This window comes from Pogona vitticeps, chromosome 1, assembly GCF_051106095.1.
Source record: "Pogona vitticeps strain Pit_001003342236 chromosome 1, PviZW2.1, whole genome shotgun sequence".
In the NCBI taxonomy this organism is placed as follows: domain Eukaryota; kingdom Metazoa; phylum Chordata; class Lepidosauria; order Squamata; family Agamidae; genus Pogona; species Pogona vitticeps.
In genome coordinates, this window is record NC_135783.1 from 117,177,506 (window position 1) to 117,195,892 (window position 18,387).

Below are 18,387 nucleotides of genomic sequence, written 5' to 3' on the forward strand. Positions count from 1 at the left end.
GTTTCTTTGCTGTTTGAATGGAAGACAGTTTCAGCCTCAATCTAAGCTCATTTTTATGAAGTATTTTTGCTCTGCTTCAGTACCTTGTCTTGAAGCTTTTATAGCTTATTGCTTGCCTTGCTCTGTGTTCCTGCAATTTCTATTTCTTGAAGACAACTTATAGTGTTTTTTAATGCAGATAGGTTGTCTAAGATCTGTTATGTTTTGGCCAGGAGGAGGTTTACTTGTTACTAAAGGCAGTGCTCCAGAAGGGTAGCTCTTTCTCTCCTTCCCCTGCCACAAGAGGACTAGCTTCACTACCAGTTTAAGCACAACTTCAGTCTGAAAAGGAATCTAAGTCTTATTCCCATTTGTTTCAGACAACAAATGCTCACTGAAATTCTTGTTATAAATTTTGTATACTCATAGTTTTTGAAGTCCTCAGCAAAAAAAAAGAAATCTTAATTTCTTCAAGATTTCCCAACTGAAGTACAAGAACAACAACACCCACTTTTTTCCCTGATCAGCTCTGAATTCTGTGCACAGTAGTCATTTGTTTCTATGTGAGGTACTAGGTTTCCTCTGCAAAGCACCAGGTGATGTTTGAGCATGTGAATGTTTAGAGTCGTAAATCTTTACTTCTCTCCTCTGAGGAACAATTGCAAAAATTTCTCCTCACCATGCCAGAAGGGGCGGTATTTTTAGGTGATAGTGAATCCACATTTTACACAAATTGCATATATTTTGCAAATATTGCATTTTGAATATTTCACACAAATTATTTAAAACTGCATATCCTTCCCCACACATCTTTATATCAGGTTTTATTGGAGAATTGTCTGAACTTAACCTGACTCCCATTTCTAACTGGGTTTGCTTTGCAGGGGAGAATGCATTCCTTTTTATATACACTATTCTATGAATTATGTAACTTTTTAGCTATCCCTTATCTATAATGCTTGTTATGATTATATTCAGAAGTGTTTTCATGAGTACTTCACTTTCAAAGGCTTCCAGAATGGTGATAAAGACCTTTTTTGTGGGGATACATAGGATGTGGAATATTCTTCCCAGAGATACCTGCTTAATATTCATATTACTGACTGTACGTGTCTAATCAAAGTTGTCCCAGGCTTTTAGTAAATAACGTTGTTTTATGTGCAGTTGTTTCCTCTGCTGTTTTCATTTGTGTGTGTATGTTTTTGCTGCTATTTTTGTTTGTGTACTTGTTGCTGATGTTGAAAAGTTGTGTGCATTTTTCTAATAAAGATGTGTTACACATACCTCATACTTAATTTCTACTCACTGAATCTGTTATAATTGCCTTTCCAGCTTAAACAGCTGCTGCTAACCAAATATTTATTTGTTTGTTAATTTGTTCGTTCGTTCATCCATTAATTTTAAATATTTTACCCTGCCTTTCTCCTTGAAAAAAAATGACCCAACGCAACTTACATGATTAAAATACAATATTTAAAGCTAAGGAGAGTAAGTATACAAATACTAAAATGGAGCAAGCAAATGCCATGCTAAAAAGCAACACCAAGGCGGCTGGTCAGTGAGGGAATGCTTTCCTGAAGAAAAAGGAAGACCACCCTTCCTGCTTGCAGAAGGACAGCAAAGATGGAACCAGGCTGGCCTCCTGTGGGAGGGAGTTCCAAAGTGCATAGTGTTTTCATTTTCCGTAGATACACTGTGCTACTTGCTATCACTCTTTTAAAAAATAGTAATTTCACACTTGCTGGCCAAATTTTGCCTGTCTCAGAGATTTCTCCTTTGCTCAGAAAACAGACTTACTATTCAGTGGCTGAAATCCTGTTGCAAAAATTTATGCCTGTGCAAGATGATGTCATCAGCCATGGGCTTTTGACACTAATCAAAAGTTTCCTATTTGCCACCCTGTCCTCTGAAGGTTCTGAGGCTGGAGATTTGGAAAAACATTTGGGAACCTCAGTTATGAGCAGAGGGGAGCCTTTAATGTTTGAAAATCAGTACTGCTGTGAACAGGATCAGTGGTGGCGATTTTCAGGGCATTAGAGGTTCTTCTTCCTCTTCTGAGGTCTCCAATGGCTTCCTGTAGTAAAAAAAAGTGATCCATAGGGAGCCCTGGAAACTTGTGAGAGGAGGGACAGAAAACCTTTAATCGGCAATAAAAATCAACAACCGATAATGTCAACAGCTTGCACAAGCATACATTTATGCAACAGGATTCCAGCCATTATGTAGACTTCATCAGTCTGCTGTAGTTCTGAACAATTATTTGCAGTTTTGCAAACCAACTTCAATTGGTTATTTCTCAAAATGGCAATCATCTCTCTTCCCCAGTCCTCATTATTCATCTTTTTACGTATGAAAGGTATAGGGTGTTGTATACATTTTATTATTTTTTTCCTGTTGAAATAAAGGCTAATATTAGCCCTGGACTATTAAGTATTTTTCAAAGCTCTTCATTGTTTGGTAACACTGTATTCATTGCATTGCACTGATAACCCCTGGCATGAGGATTCGAGTGTGGCTTAAATAGTTTGTGTGTTGGATTCATGATGCTAATTAGTGTTTTACATCTTAAGGTAATCATTTACCATTAATAAATTCAGTTAATACATTGTTCCATTTTTCCCTAGGCATATGGCATGTCTGCTCTACCTTTAAACTTAATAAAGGGGACAAGAAATGCTAGCTATGAGCGCTTGGAAAACACTGAAGATATTGAGGAGGTTGAGCAGAGTGTACAAAGGATAAAAGCCAAGGTTAGTGTTGTTTTAAAATATGTCTAAGAAAAGTTCACTTATTTTTTATTCTAATTTTTTAGATAGTTTTGACAAGTGACAGTTTACTGTAAAACTTTAAAATAAAAGAGTTCTAGAAACTTCGTAATATTTGTTTGGGAGAGCGCAACTCCTGAGTGAGACCCAAGTTGTCCAACTATGCCTTCTCAGCCGTAGTTAACCTTAACCACTAAAAAAAAATAATTATGTGTGTTTTAGTTCTTTGAGTTGCCAGTGATAGTCCAAGAGAGATTTTGTTGTACAAAATATACAATATTATCAAGAATATGGAACCATATGAAGCCAGTCATTTTGTTGTGGCTTGATGATATTTCATGTTTTATTTAGTCACAGTCATAAGTGAATAAGTGCTAGAATAAGTGTTGATTAGAACCTTTTTCAAAATTACTCTCAGATAAAATTGGAAATGAATTTGAAAGGAGTATGGCTTTCAGTTGGGTTAGCTAGTTTGGTGTAATGATGGACTAAGCCTCAGGAAGTCTGCCTGCTCAGCCACTGAAACTCTCTGGGGGAGTGAAACCGGTAAAACCACTCCTTAAATATTTCACTTACCTTGAAAGCCCTCTTAGGGGTGTATGTTGGATCTGACTTGACAGCACACGACAGGTAACGTGGCTTTCAGTTAGCAAAAATAAAGGAAAATATTGTATACTTAATTCATTTATTCATAATGCATATTTGATTCAGCCTTTGCATCTTTTGTTTTTACACTGTCTTCTTCTCATCTAGTGCAAAGATGGCCGGCCTTTATCATCTCGGGATAGACGAACACTGCAACAGCTTGAGGACAAGCTAAGAACCCTTCGGAGGAGAGGGCGTCGCTTGGAATATATTGAGAAAAGCTGCTGGACAAGGTTCTGTGGAGCCATGAGGCCACTAAAAGTATGGTTGTCTATTTTATTCTTCGGAGAAGCTGCTTACATGTAGTAGTGTTTTACAATATTTATAACTGGTTAGAGTTAAATGGCAGCCAGGCCTTGTAATGCTGGTAGGATGACCAGGAAAAGAAGAAGAAAAAGACAATCATTAAATTCATAAATTGTAATAATTGCTCACCTATGTGCCGAGGTATGTGGTGGCACTGTGGGTTAAACCGCAGAAGCCTCTGTGCTGTAAGGTCAGAAGACCAGCAGTCGTAAAATCGAATCCACAAGACGGAGTGAGCTCCCGTCGCTTGTCCCAGCTCCTGCCAACCTAGCAGTTCGAAAGAATGCAATTAGATAAATAGGTACCACCATGGTGGGAAGGTAACAGTGTTCCATGTTTAGTCGTGCTGGCCACTTGACCATGGAAACTATCTTCGGACAAACGCTGGCTCTACGGCTTGGAGATGGGGATGAGCACTGCACCCTAGAGCCGGACACAACTAGACTAAATGTCAAAGGGAACCTTTACCTACTTTTACCTATGTGCTGATGGATGTTTTGAGCATATACTTGTTGACTGTCTCCCAGGCTGCAAAACAGAAATGACTCTGAAAGGAAATAAAAATGTGAAAGCAGATTTGCATGTAGGTCTGATACTAAAAATAAAGCCATATTCTGGTGGATAAGTTCAAGCTTTTAAATTATCTGAAAATACGTCTTTGGATCTCATCCATATTGTCACACTAGCTGTTTCTCAGGCTTGCATTTTTACAACCAAAAGTATGTCAGGTACTGTCATATTCCCAGATTGAGTCCAGACATTATTAGAATAAAGGTCGTAAGGCAGACTGATAATTAAAGTACTTATAAGTATGTCAGGCAGAAATGGTTCATTGTCTTTGAAATACATAAGTGTTTACTGAGAAGGCAGGACTTGTTTTTTGCAACATTCTCTCTTGGCATCTCCTCAGTTAGCTTCTCCCTTCCATTGATGCAGAAGATTGCTTTGCCGTCTCCTGCTTCAATAAGTCATTCATATTTCTTTCGTATTCTTTCGCAACTATTTTGGGTTTTATCTTCCTCCTTCCTCTTTTGCCTGTTCTCTGCCTCTGTGCTTTGAATTCACTGTTTTACTTCCTCCCTCACTTTCCTCTTCTGTCCAGTGCTTCAGGCCAGGAAATGCAGCAGAAGGTCTGCTGATAAGAATAGTCATGTTAGAATATCAAAGAAAAAGTTGTGGCCATTTAATTGTCTAAGAGAAAAGATCCAACTGTAACTCATCCCTGTATCGTTCGTTCATTTAGTCGTGTCCGACTCTTCGTGACCCCATGGACGAGAGCATGCCAGGCCTTCCTATCTTCCACTGCTTCCCGTAGTTGTGTCAATTTCATGTTGGTTGCTTCGCAGACACTGTCCAGCCATCTCATCCTCGGTCGTCCCCTTCTCCTTGTGCTGTCACACTTTCCTAACATCAAGGTCTTTTCCAAGGAGTCTTCTCTTCTCATGAGATGGCCAAAGTATTGGAGCCTCAGCTTCAGGATCTGTCCTTCCAGTGAGCACTCAGGGTTGATTTCCTTTAGAATTGATAGGTTTGTTCTCCTTGCAGTCCAGGGGACTCTCAAGAGCCTCCTCCAGCACCACAATTCGAAGGCATCAATTCTTTGGTGGTCTGCTTTCTTTATGGTCCAGCTCTCACTTCCATACATCATGACAGGAAAAACCATAGCTTTGACTATTCGGACTTTTGTTGGCAAGGTGATGTCTCTGCTTTTTAAGATGTTGTCAAGGTTTGTCATCGCTTTCCTCCCAAGAAGCAGGCGTCTTTCAATTTTGTGGCTGCTGTCACCTTCAGCAGTGATCATGGAGCCCAAGAAGGTAAAATCTGTCACTGCCTCCATATCTTCCCCTTCTATTTGCCAGGAGGTGATGGGACCAGTGGCCATGATCTTAGTTTTTTGTTGTTGTTGTTGTTGTTTTGATGTTGAGATTCAGGCTGTTTTTTGCACTCTCCTCTTTCACCCTCATTGCAAGGTTCTTTAATTTCTCCTCACTTTCTGTCATCAGAGTGGTATCATCTGCATATCGGAGGTTGTTGATAATTCTTCTGGCAATCTTAATTCCGGTTTGGGATTCCTCCAGTCCAGCCTTCCGCATGATGTATTCTGCATATAAGTTAAATAAGCCGGGGAACAATATACAGCCTTGTTGTACTCCTTTCCCAATTTTGAACCAATCAGTTGTTCCATATCCAGTTCTAACTGTTGCTTCCTGTCCCACGTATAGGTTTCTCAGGAGATAGACAAGGTGGTCAGGCACTCCCATTTCTTTATGGACTTGCCATAGTTTGCTGTAGTCCACACAGTCAAAGGCTTCTGCATAGTCAATGAAGCAGAAGTAGATCTTTTTCTGGAACTCTCTGGCTTTCTCTATAATCCAGGGCATGTTTGCAATTTGGTCTCTAGTTCCTCTGCCCCTTCGGAATCCAGCTTGTACTTCTGGGAGTTCTTGGTCCACATACTGCTGAAGCCTATCTTGTAGGATTTTGAGCATAACCTTGCTAGCGTGTGAAATGAGTGCAGTTGTATAGTAGTTGGAGCATTCTTTGGCACTGCCCTTCTTTGGGATTGGGATATAGACTGATCTTTTCCAGTCCTCCGGCCACTGTTGAGTTTTCCAAACTTGCTGGCATATTGAATGTAGCACCTTAGCTGCATCATCTTTTAAGATTTTAAATAGTTCAACTGGAATGTCATCACCACCACTGGCCTTGTCGTTAGCCACGCTTTCTAAGGCCCACTTGACTTCACTTTCCAGGATGTCTGGCTCAAGGTCAGCAACTACATTGTCTGGGTTGTCCGGGATATCCAAATCTTTTTAATATAATTCCTCTGTGTATTCTTGCCACCTCTTCTTGATGTCTTCTGCTTCTGTTAGGTCCCTCCCATTTTTTTCCTTTATCATGTTCATCTTTGCACAAAATGTTCCTCTAATATCTCCAATTTTCCTGAACAGATCTCTGTTTTTTCCTTTTCTGTTATTTTCCTCTATTTCTTTGCATTGTTCATTTAGGAAGGTCCTCTTGTCTCTCCTTGCTATTCTTTGGAAGTCTGCATTCAATTTTCTGTAGCTTTCCCTATCTCCCTTGCATTTCGTTTCCCTTCTCCTCTCTGCTATTTCTAAGGCCTCGTTGAACAGCCACTTTGCTTTCTTGCATTTCCTTTTCTTTGGGATGGTTTTTGTTGCTGCCTTCTGTACAATGTTAAGAGCCTCTATCGAAAGTTCTTCAGGCACTCTGTCCACCAAATCGAGTTCCTTAAATCTGTTCTTTACTTCCACTGTGTATTCATAAGGGATTTGGTTTAGATTATACCTGAGTAGCCCAGTGGTTTTTCCTACTCTCTTCAGTTTAAGCTTGAATTTTGCTATGAGAAACTGAGGATCAGAGCCGCAGTCAGCTCCAGGTCTTGTTTTTGCTGACTGTATAGAGCTTCTCCATCTTCGGCTGCAGAGAATATAATCAATCTGATTTCAATATTGCCCATCTGGTGATTTCCATGTACAGAGTCGCCTCTTGTGTTGTTGGAAAAGAGTGTTTGTGATGACCAAGGCTAAACTTCCTGTTGTTCCTTTTATTTCTTGGCTCCCTACTTTATTATTCCAGTCTCCTAGAATGAGAAGAACATCTTTCTTTGCTGTCAGTTCTAGAAGGTGTTGTAAATCTTCATAAAATTGTTCAGTTTCAGTCTCCTCAGCAATGGTGGTTGGTGCATCAACTTGGATTACTGTGATGTTGAAAGGTCTGCCTTGGATTCGTATTGACATCATTCTATCATTTTTGAGATTGTATCCCATTACAGCTTTTCCCACTCTTTTGTTGACTATGAAGGCTACTCCATTCCTTCTACTGGATTCTTGCCCACAGTAGTAGATATGATAATTATCTGAGCTGAATTCGCCCATTCCTGTCCATTTTAGTTCACTGATGCCCAGGATGTCGATGTTTTTTCTTGCCATGTCCTGTTTGACCACATCCAGCTTCCCAATGTTCATAGATCTTACATTCCAGGTTCCTATGCAGTATTTTTCTTTGCAGCGTTGGACTTTCCTTTCACCTCCAGGCACGTCCACAGCTGAGCGTCCTTTCTGCTTTGGCCCAACTACTTCATTAGCTCTGCAGCTACTTGTACTTGTCCTCCACTCTTCCTCAGTAGCATGTTGGACGCCTTCCGACCTGAGGGGCCCATCTTCCAGCATCATATCTTTTAGCCTTTTGTTTCTGATCATGGGGCGTTCTTGGCAACGATACTGATGTGGCATTGCCATTTCCTACTCCAGGTGGATTGTGTTTCGTCAGAACTCTCCACTATGTCCTGTCCATCTTGGGTGTCCCTGCACGGTATAGCCCATAGCTTCTCTGAGTTACTCAAGCCCCTTCGCCACGACAAGGCAGCAATCCATGAAGGGGCATCCCTGTATAGACTCCTCATATTCAATCAGTCAATCAAAAAAACCTTTATTGGCATATATGAAACACCTAGTCAAAAACTACCGTATTTTTTGCTCCATAAGATGCACCTCCAAATAAGACGCACCTCATTTTTAGGAGAGGAAAACCGGAAAAAAATATTCTGGCAAATTCATAAGTCAGTAGCAGTAGATGGATGTTGTCACACCAATTACCTCAAACTTCTTGCAGTGTACAACACAGTGAGAGCTTTTGAACAATTTGTAGTTGGCAAAGTTATTCCAATAGCCACAGACAAGAACACTACAATGCTTTATATCAACCACCAAGGAGGAACAAAATCCATGTCTTTCTTGCTACTAACAGTACAGTTTTGGGACTGGTGTATTCTCAAGCATGTCATTTCACAAGTCATATATGTACCAGAAGTGGAGAATCATGAAGCAGACTTGTACAGCAGGATGACACACAATGAGTGGGAATTACCATCTCAAGTTTTAACACTTATAAGGAATTGTTATTGCACTGAAAGAGATGAATAAACAGATTGTTGCTGGGTAGTCAATAAGAGCTATGAAGAAATCACCACCAGCACAGGTGTAAGCAAACAGCAAAGCATGCCTCACTTCCACTCTCTCCCTTCCTTCCTTACAGCAATAGTTTTCTCTCTCTCCACCATTCAGTTCTTTACTTCGCAGCATGCAGCATGTCCACAGAAAGTGTGCTTACTTTTATCAGCTTTTTGCAGCTGATTCTCCTGTTTCCTCCTCTCTCTAATCATTTTTTTCAGATGAGGAGGTCCAAAATGTCTCTGCAATGTTCACTGTTTCCATACTCCTTAGCATATTTTACTACCTCTAGTTTAAAAGGAATGTTATATGCTAGCCTTTTCTGCTTTGCACTGGTAGAATGAGTTCCCATACTCTGCAAGAAAAATGTGCCCCTTATTCATCACCACATCTATTGCCTGCTTCCTTTTACAAATATAATCTCAAAGCAGCACAGAATCATAGAATAATGGAGTTGGAAGGGGCCTATAAGGCCATCAATTCCAACCCCTGGTTCAATGCAGGAATCCAAATCAGAGCAGATCTGATGGATGGTTGTCCAATTTTAGAGACTACAATAGGATAAAATACAGTAGCATTTTCAAGATTTCAAAGCTTTACTTGCACATATTCAGATCTGTGATTCAGATCTGCCCTCTGCAATTCAAATTGCCTTGCTCCTGATGAGTCCATAAAAACTGTGGCAAGCTAATACACCAAATAAAACCTGTAGCCCTAGCGGTAATATATTAAGGAAAGGAGTGTTAGGTCCCTTTTGGTTTCCCTTTTGAACTTTATTCTGCATGTGCTTAGTGCCTTTCTGTGCTTCAGAATGAAATTTGGCTAAAATACACATTAGCCTCCCCCCCCCCAGGTCCCTTAATATTTTAAATATCTGCAAAATTACTTCTCTTTAGGCTTAATTTATGGGGAAGGGATGCAGCTTACTACCAAGCTCTGAATGACAGACAACTATATCTAGCCACCTTTTCCCCATCCAGCAGGCTCTCAGTAGTAATTTTATCTTCCCCTCGCCATTCTCAGGCCAATTAAACTTACTGGCAATTTTAGAAGCTTTTGTTTCTGTCCTCTCTCTCTCTCTCTCTCTCTCTCTCTCTCTCTCTCTCTCTCTCTCTCTGGTTCTCCACATGTCTGGTTGGTCACATGGTCTAACTTCTCTGCAGAAGGGGAGGGGAAAGAGACTCCTCCTTCCTGCTTTCCTTCTCTAATAGAGAAGCCAATTGGGTGATGCAAGCAGGCAGATATGCTAATATCTGTGCACTGAAGAATTGTGGGAGGAACATCTAGCCCCTGATGGGGGTCCTGCAGGGCACCCCAAAACACTGAAGAGCTCTCCTGGCCTCTTTTGGGATTGGGGCTGTGCAGCCCTGTTCTGATCAGGAGGTGCAGCCGGGGGTCACCATGCCTTTGGAGGGTAGGGCACACAAAGGGGCAGGAGGTTTAGGGGACATTCCAACTCATACCTGGTAGGGGAGATACCATTATTGTAAAAGTGGTTTTCCCAGGGTAAGGCTCATCTATTGCACTTTGGATGTGCTGACCCTTGTGATTTCCCCAAATGTGGGAAAATCAACTGCTTAAGTGGGAGACTGTGTTTATGGTTTCCCCTGGTCTTTCTAGAACCACCCTTTGGTCCTTTGCTATTTTCACTGCTTGCTGCCATAGGCTTATTGGCCTTGCTGGTTTTCCAGGTGGGCTGCAGGAAGCAGATCCTGGAAAGCTAGCAGTGCAGAATGGTGAGGTCCAAACAGCAAGCAGTCTCTGCTGCCAATTCAGAGGCCTCCCAGCATGGCAGTGGGAGGCTTTTGGGTGGTGGTGGCTCAACCCTGGGTTACTGTATTCATTCCATAAGACACATATACTTTCCCTCCCACCTTTTTGGAGAGAAAAAGTACGTCTTATGGAGCGAAAAATACGGTACATTCAGTAAGACTTGTTTGCAACTTTCTGGAACAATATCAAACTTTTTTCAGATTGAAAGTAGTTTTACTATTTATGTTGCAAGACACACTCTCCACCCTATCCTATGTACCTTATAATAATAATACTTTAAAATCTTATTGTTGTAATTAGCCCTGTGATTACCTCCGAAGATCCTTAAACCTGTCTCAGAGAAGGAATGCTGATTCAAACTGTGCTATTTTTGGCATGCTCACTATGTGTGCTTAGAAGCATACTACTTTCTCCACCCCGTCTTCGACCCTGTTGTTTAACAGAACACACATTCTGTCTATAACTGACCACCCTCTTACCTTAAGCAATATTGAGCCCGGATATTGAGTGCAGGGTTCAGAATAGTGAGGGCAATATAAACATATGTGTACCAACGACTCAGTTACTCCTAGCTCGCAAGAGCAATTTCTCTCATTGTAAGGAATACTCTGAAACCTGCCAGATAATACTGCTTAAGGCATTACATTAAATCTGGCCAGGAAATAGACTCTGCGTTTTTGAGCCAATTGTAATAGATGATAGTATAGGGCCCTCTAGCCCTGCCTAACAGGAATCAGGTGGCTTAGGAGGGAACAGGTCTTATTTGCTGCACTTAGGAGATCCTGGAATTTGATATCTAATGTTGTTGTTGTTTAGTCATTAAGTCGTGTCTGACTCTTTGTGACCCCATGGACCAGAGCATGCGAGGCCCTCCTTTCTTCCACTGCCTCCTGGAGTTTGGTCAAATTCATGTTGGTAGCTTGGATGACACTATCCAGCCATCTCATCCTCTGTCGTCCCCTTCTCTTCTTGCCTTCACACTTTCCCAACATTAGGGGCTTTTCCAGGGAGTCTTCTCTTCTCATGAGAGGGCCAAAGTATTGGAGCCTCAGCTTCAGGATCTGTCCTTCCAGTGAGCACTCAGGGTTGATTTCCATGTTTTGGCCCATCTCTAAACAGAGGGCTGCCTATGGCACAGAAGTTGGTATTTCCAGGATTTTCTGCAGGAACATAGATTGGATTTGCTCTAGAGAATGATTCCAGGCCTTTATCTGTAAAGGTATGCCGTACAGCAACTATGGAATAATCTTTGCATTAAACACTGTTAATGCAGGTGGTATATACCGTATTTTTCGCTCCATAAGATGCACCTCTCAATAAGACACACCAAATTTTTAGGAGTAGAAAAAGGAAAAAATAATCTGTTTTCTTCTCCTAAAAATTGGTGAGCCTTATGGAGAGGTCCATCTTATGGAACACACCCTAGGACCCTTTGGAGGCTCACCCTGCCCCCCCGGGGGTCAGAGGGGGCAAAATCACCACCTTCTGGGACTCTTCTGAAGCTTCCCAAGTCTCAAAAGAGTCCCAGAAGGTGGTGATTTCGCCCCCTCTGGCCCGAGGGGGGGACTGGCGAGCCTCCACAGGGTCCTAGGGTGTGTTCCAGGACCCTTTAGAGACTCACCCTGCCCCCCCAGGGGTCAGAGGGGGCAAAATCGCCGGCTTCTGGGACTCTTCTGAAGCTTCCCAAGCCTTTTATCAGCAGCAGTCTGCCACTGCCAGTGACATTCCTGTTGTGCAGGGAGAACTGCGCAACAGGATTGCAGCCATAGAATATTGCACTTGACAGTCTAGATGTACAGGCAGTTACTTGTAATACTATGTAACATGAAAAGTAAAGCATCTTTGGGCAACGTTTGATTTCTAGGTGGTATATATGGTGTAGTCAGAGTTTTCTGTGTTTGCTAGTTCTTTATATACTTTGTATTCCGATATCCTTCACCATATTTCTGCACTTTTTAATAGCTAAGAAGTGCTATGTAGCTATGATCAAGAAGTGGAAAATGGGGGGGGGGGGTGTTGTTTTGTTTTTTTACTGCAGTATACTAGATAACTGTCCAGCACACTACTTCTTGATTCTTAGCTTGGAAGTAAGTTCCTTTGATTTACTAGGAAACAAATTTCCCTGAAGTGTGCTGAAGGGTACAGGCACTGACAACCATACAGTGCCATAGGGTCAGAGTCTATTCAGCAACTGTATAAGCTAACTTGGAAACAGGAACAAGATTTATGGTTGAAGTTACTGATAAAATTGGACAAATAGTAGATCAAATTAAGGTGAGTAGACAGCTGGAGAAATGTGTGAACAGACTTCTAGGATGAACAAATAAGCAACAAATTCAATTTATTGTTGGGAAAACATCAGCAGGAGTGTGAAGAAATGAAGGTATGCCGTAGCAGAGTGAACAAATAAAAGCTCCAAGGCACTAGGGATTTTTAACTTGCATAAGCAAGATTCCATCTGAACAATGCTGAATATTCACTGCTCATTCTAAACCTGCATGGTATGCAACTGTAACCTTTTATCTAGATTTGCCATGACAAAATTGTTGTTGCACCTGAAGATAATTTTTTCAGATGTTAAGATTAGAGATGGACCTGAATTAAGAAATGAATCACTAAATTTGTTCAAAAATCGCTAATTTGTTGAGTTGAATCGCTGCCCTGATTAATACAAATCAATGAATTTTTAGTGATTTTTTTAATGCATCCATTTGTTTTGCTATAAAATGGCTACTCAGATAAATAGAGACACCAAAATGATGGGGAAACATCCTCTGACTCTCCTCTACAATCCTGCCAAGTTTGGTGAAGATTGGGTTTCAGGTGTCCGAGTTATACACCCACAAAGAGGGCCCTCTGGGAAATTTCCCCCAGGATACCTAGAGACACCAGAATCACAGAGAAGCTTCTATTGAATCTCCTCTACAATCCCAGTTTGGTGGGTTTCCGAAGCCACCTGCTAAAGGGCCCTTTCCCTGGCAGGACCCACTTTGTGGCTGTATGACTTGGATGTCATCAATCCAATCTCCACCACACTTGAAGGGATGGTAAAGAAGAGTCAGGGGAAGCTTCCCTGTGAATTTAGCGTCCCTAGGTGCTGGAGGGCGGCATTTTATAATGTTTTAAAATAAAAACAGAATTGACAAATTGATTTGTCAGAAAAAAATGTAAATTTGTAATTCATGATTTGGTGACCTTGATGAATCATGAATCAAAGCAAATCACAATGTTTCTGATTCTTGCCCATCTCCAGTTAAAATACTATATGAATCTCAGAGTCAGAAGATGACCTTGCAGTATTCTGATTGTTTCTATTTGGAATACTGCAGCTAATTCAAACTGTGTTGCTCCTCAGCTTCTGTGTTGCTGCATATTTATTGAGAGACTTTGTCGTGTATTTAATCTGGAAGTCAGATTCAAGATTTTTTTTCAGCACGGGTTTTTCTTTATAGCTGGTGCTCCAAAAACCTGGGATGCATGCATGATGTACTGCAACTCAGGAATGTATCTTATATCCTTCTGGAAGTGAAGGATTGGCCATCTACATGCTGTTGCCTGAGGGACACCTGAGTTGTAATCACAGTGCTTTTCCACTCTTCAAGGATGCTCGTTCTGTGCCTCTGTTGGAAGCCAGCCAATCCTTCACTTCCAGAAGTGTTAATTTGCTGAACAGCAAAATAGCACCATTGAAGTGGACCACTTCTGGTCAGATGTTTTGATTTGTTTCTGATTTTGCCTGTTTCATGCACATCTCAAGATTTTGAATTGTGTAGCTCTCTGATATGAATAAAGAAAGATTTGTATCCTTCATAGGCACTGCATCCTTTAACATGAAAACACAAGTATATTAGCAGAACAGTTAGATGGTCAGACATGGACCGTGTCACAAACTTGATATTCCATTCCTGAACCATTGTCACCATGTCTGTCACTATCCAGGGGCCATCAATACAATGGGGATAATTATAGAGGGTATGGTATTAGTACATCTTACATTAGAAGTGTTTTTTGCGATCGCTATAGCGATCACAAAACGATGGTTCCTATGGGGTTTTTTCACTTTACGATGATTAGGTCCCTGTTTCGCGAACTGATAGTTCGCAAGACTATGGTTAAAAACAGCTGATCGGCGGTTTGCAAAATGGCTCCCCACTGTTTTCTGGACCTATTTTCACAAGACAGGGATCGTAAATAACTTCCCCTATGGAGGATCTTCGCTGGACGAAGAAGTATTTCTCCCATTGGAATGCATTAACTGGTTTTCAATGCATTCCAATGGGAGGTGTGTTTTTTTTTTGCTTGATAATGATTTCGCTTAACAGTGATTTTCCTGGAACGGATTATTGTCATCAAGAGGCGCACCACTGTACACAAATTCACACTGATAAATTTATTCCTCTTCAAAATTCAACATTAATTTGCCCTTTGCTCCCCTTTGCCATTTTTCCTGTTTCATTTTACCAACAAACTTAATACTTTTCTTAAAACAGAAAATAGTAAAATAACAGAATTAAGATTATGCTACAAAAATATATAAACAATTCTAATAGGTTTAAATGTATCTCTTCCTGCCAGTAGAGATAAAGAACCCACTGTAGTTTGTACTTCTGTGGAGGAAAATACTTTTCCAGAGTGATCATTGGTTACAGAAAATACAATGTGTGCTTTCACTAAACTAAAATTGCTCCACTATGTCTTGAATGAACTGTACAGTCATGCCCCGCTTAACAATTGCCCCGCATTATGACGAATCCGCTTTATGATGATGTTTTTGCGATCGCAAAACGATGGTCTAAATGGGGGAATTTCGCTTGGCAATGATCGGTTCCCTGCTTCGGGAACCGATTTTCGCTTTACGATGATCAAAAACAGCTGATCGTTGGGTTTTCAAAATGGCCACTGGGTGTTTAAAATGGCTCCCTGCTGTGCTTAGGGACGGGTTCCTCACTATACAGGCACCAAAAATGGCCGCCGTATGGAGGATCTTCGGTGGACAGTGAGTTTTCAGCCCATTGGAATGCATTGAATGGTTTTCAATGCGTTTCAATTGGCTTTTTATTTTTGCTTTATGATGTTTTCGCTTAACAGCGATTTTCCTGGAAAAGATTATTGTCATGAAGCGAGGCACCACTGTATATGTAAATGCTTCATTTTGTCAATAATTGTATTCAATATAAATAAAATGGTAAAAGTTGCCATGAACTAGGAATATTGTTTTTCATTTCTATGTCTTGACACCAGAATCATGCAGATCAGAAGATATCTACATAATCAGGCACTGTGTTCTTTTGAGATGACTGAGAGGCAGAGATTCAGTGAGCCTCGTGGCGCAGCGGTTAAACTGCTGTACTGCAGCTAAAACTGTGCTCACGACCCGGGGTTCAATCCCAGGTAGCCAGCTCAAGCTTAACTCAGCCTTCTATCCTTCCGCGGTCGGTAAAATGAGTACCCAGCTCGCGGGGGGGGGGGAGACAATGTGCAGCCTGCGTAATTAACCTGTAAACCGCCCAAAGAGTGCTTGAAGCACTATGGGGCGGTATATAAGCTGCACGCTTTGCTTTTGCTTGTTTTAGATTCTTGATCAGATGCTCTTGGTGGAAGTGTTGCTGTTTTCATTTTAATCACAGGAATATTCTTTTTCGGGTTCATATACAATTGAGAAAAAGAAAGATTATGTTAGGAATTGCTCTGGATATTTCTGCTTGTTAAGAACTTTCACGGAAAGCTGAACTTAAAAATTGCAGAGATTACTCTGGTTTTCTGACATAATGTGCAAAATGAATTTTTTATTCACAAAATGAAATTCTTTGTCATCTTTTATTTATTCTTGCCAGTGAAATATCTGTGGGCACTCTGAGGTGGTCAGATTTTACATCTAACTAAATGGACAAATTAAAGAGCAGGATTCCAAAGAGAAGACCAAATAAAGGATTAGTCCCTTAAATGGAAAACCTATTTCAAATTGCTCAGAGAAAATTATCATTAAAAAAAAAAGAGAGAGAGAGAGAGAGAGAGAGAGAGAGAGAGAGAGAGAGGTAAAAGACAACACTGTGGTCTTTGGGACATGGTAATCTTATTCAGGATTGAAAGATTATTTTTAAGGGTTGTTTTTAAAGTGCCTTTTAAAAGTTAGTTTTAAAAATATAGTTCCCATGAGTAGATCTTCCATGAATAAAAGATAGTTTACAAAGGAAAGTTGCTAAAGTACTGACTGTCTGTGCAAGGACATAGTCTTGTAGCAATTTGAAGACTAAGAAGATTAATCGTCCTTTGTGGAGTGCTCTCCACAGCTTACGCCTAGTAAAATGTATGTCTTTAAGATGGTGAAATATTTTTTGTTTCCATTTGTTGCAGCAGACTAGACCACTGGTTCTTAACCTTGGGTTACTCAGGAGTTTTGGACTGCAACTCCCAGAAGCCTTCACCACCAGCTGTCCTGACTGGGGTTTCTGGGAGTTGCATTTCAAAAGCATCCGAGTAACAAAGGTTAAGGACTAGACTAACACAGCTGCTACTTTAGAAATATCAAGTGTAGACATAAGTATGAATCACTGAAACATATGGGGAGGAAAAACTCATGAGCAGACTTCTCACCCCTCCATCTCATTTAGTCTTTATAATACATACCGTGTTTCCCTCAAAATAAGACAGGGTCTTGTATTAATTTTTGTTCCAAAAGTGCATTAGGGCTTATTTTCAGGGGATGTTTTATTTTACAGTCATGTTATCTTCTTCTGGTTGCTCCACAATGGTGGAGGGCGGAGTTTCACTTAACTGGGGCTTATTTTTGGAGTAGGACTTATATTACAAGCATCCTGAAAAATCATACTAGGGCTTATTTTCAGGGAAACAGGGTAAGTATGTCAGAAAACTTTGGAAAATTTACTAAGCTACTCTTAAATATCATTTTCCTTCCTTCAGATTGTATGGGGAGTGTTTTTCATCCTTGTGGCCCTGCTTTTCACTGTTTCTCTCTTCTTGTCAAAGTAAGTATGCATTGTATATTCTGTATTTGAAAAATTGGTGCATGAAAGTTGGTGATTTGAGAAGGTATAATTTACACCAACTGTTCATGTGTTGCTATTTGTTCTAGTTACTTCATGTTTTCAAAGAGTTTTCTCATAATGTGTTGAGCTCTAAACAAGCACTTTCTTGAGAGTCTCAAAAGAGAGAGAGTGGTTGTAAAAATTATTAAACCCCATTACAAATCAAGTTTATTGTCAGAATTTACACTCTCAACTGTTTGCAATGAACAAATCAAAGAAAATCAATTGAAATGGCTCAACACAGTGAGTGCTTCAAATGGTTCCCCCAAATTAAACTGAAAATGCAACTTTTAATGAATTCTGCAGTATCATATTTAGTACTTAGTAAAGCCCCCTTTTGCTGTTATGGCCTGTTGCAAACGAGATGCATAGCGAGACACCAGATTCTGGCAGCATTTCTGAGGAATCTTAGCCTGTTCCACATGACCAATGGCCTCCAGTGATATTCTTGGGTTTGAGTGCTGCAACCACCTTCTTGAAACCCCCCCCCCAAGATATTTTCTATGGGGTTCAAGCAAGGTGACTGTGATGGCCTCTTTAGAATCTTGGAGGAACCAAGCCTTGGTGGAATATGAGGCATACTTGGGTTCATTGTCCTGTTGGAAGGTCCAGTGACACCCAAGCTTCAGCTTCTTCATAGAGGACATGAGGTTTTCTCTTAGGATTTCCTAGTACTTCAATGAATCCATCTTGGCTTTCACACGTTACAGGTTTCCAGTGCCAGAGGATGCAAAGCAGCCACAGAGCCTTACTGAGCCACTATGTTTAACTGTAGGCAGATTGTCCTTGTCAGCATACACTTCATTCTTCTTCCTCCAGACACTGCTGATCCATTAGGCCAAAAAGTTTGTTTTCTTTCGCCGCTCCACATAACAGAATTCCAAAACTCCTGTGGCTTAT

The 18,387-nt window shown here is 40.7% G+C and overlaps 1 protein-coding gene and 1 pseudogene across 4 annotated transcripts in view; both read left to right on the top strand.

The window, feature by feature from the left end:
* The window catches only part of LMBRD1 (LMBR1 domain containing 1), a 90,698-nt gene that overhangs the window by 37,568 nt on the left and 34,743 nt on the right, over positions 1-18,387 (top strand). For all 4 annotated transcript variants that reach the window (XR_013542048.1, XM_020785835.3, XM_020785834.3 and 1 more), the window contains exons 8-10: positions 2,604-2,729; positions 3,498-3,650; positions 17,363-17,427. Coding sequence is in view for 3 of the 4 variants with exons in the window: in XM_020785835.3 (XP_020641494.2) it covers positions 2,604-2,729; positions 3,498-3,650; positions 17,363-17,427 (344 nt within the window). In the remaining variant the exon portion in view is untranslated. The remainder of the gene's footprint in view (positions 1-2,603; positions 2,730-3,497; positions 3,651-17,362; positions 17,428-18,387) is intronic.
* Positions 10,124-10,276, top strand: LOC140703437 (U1 spliceosomal RNA; annotated as a pseudogene).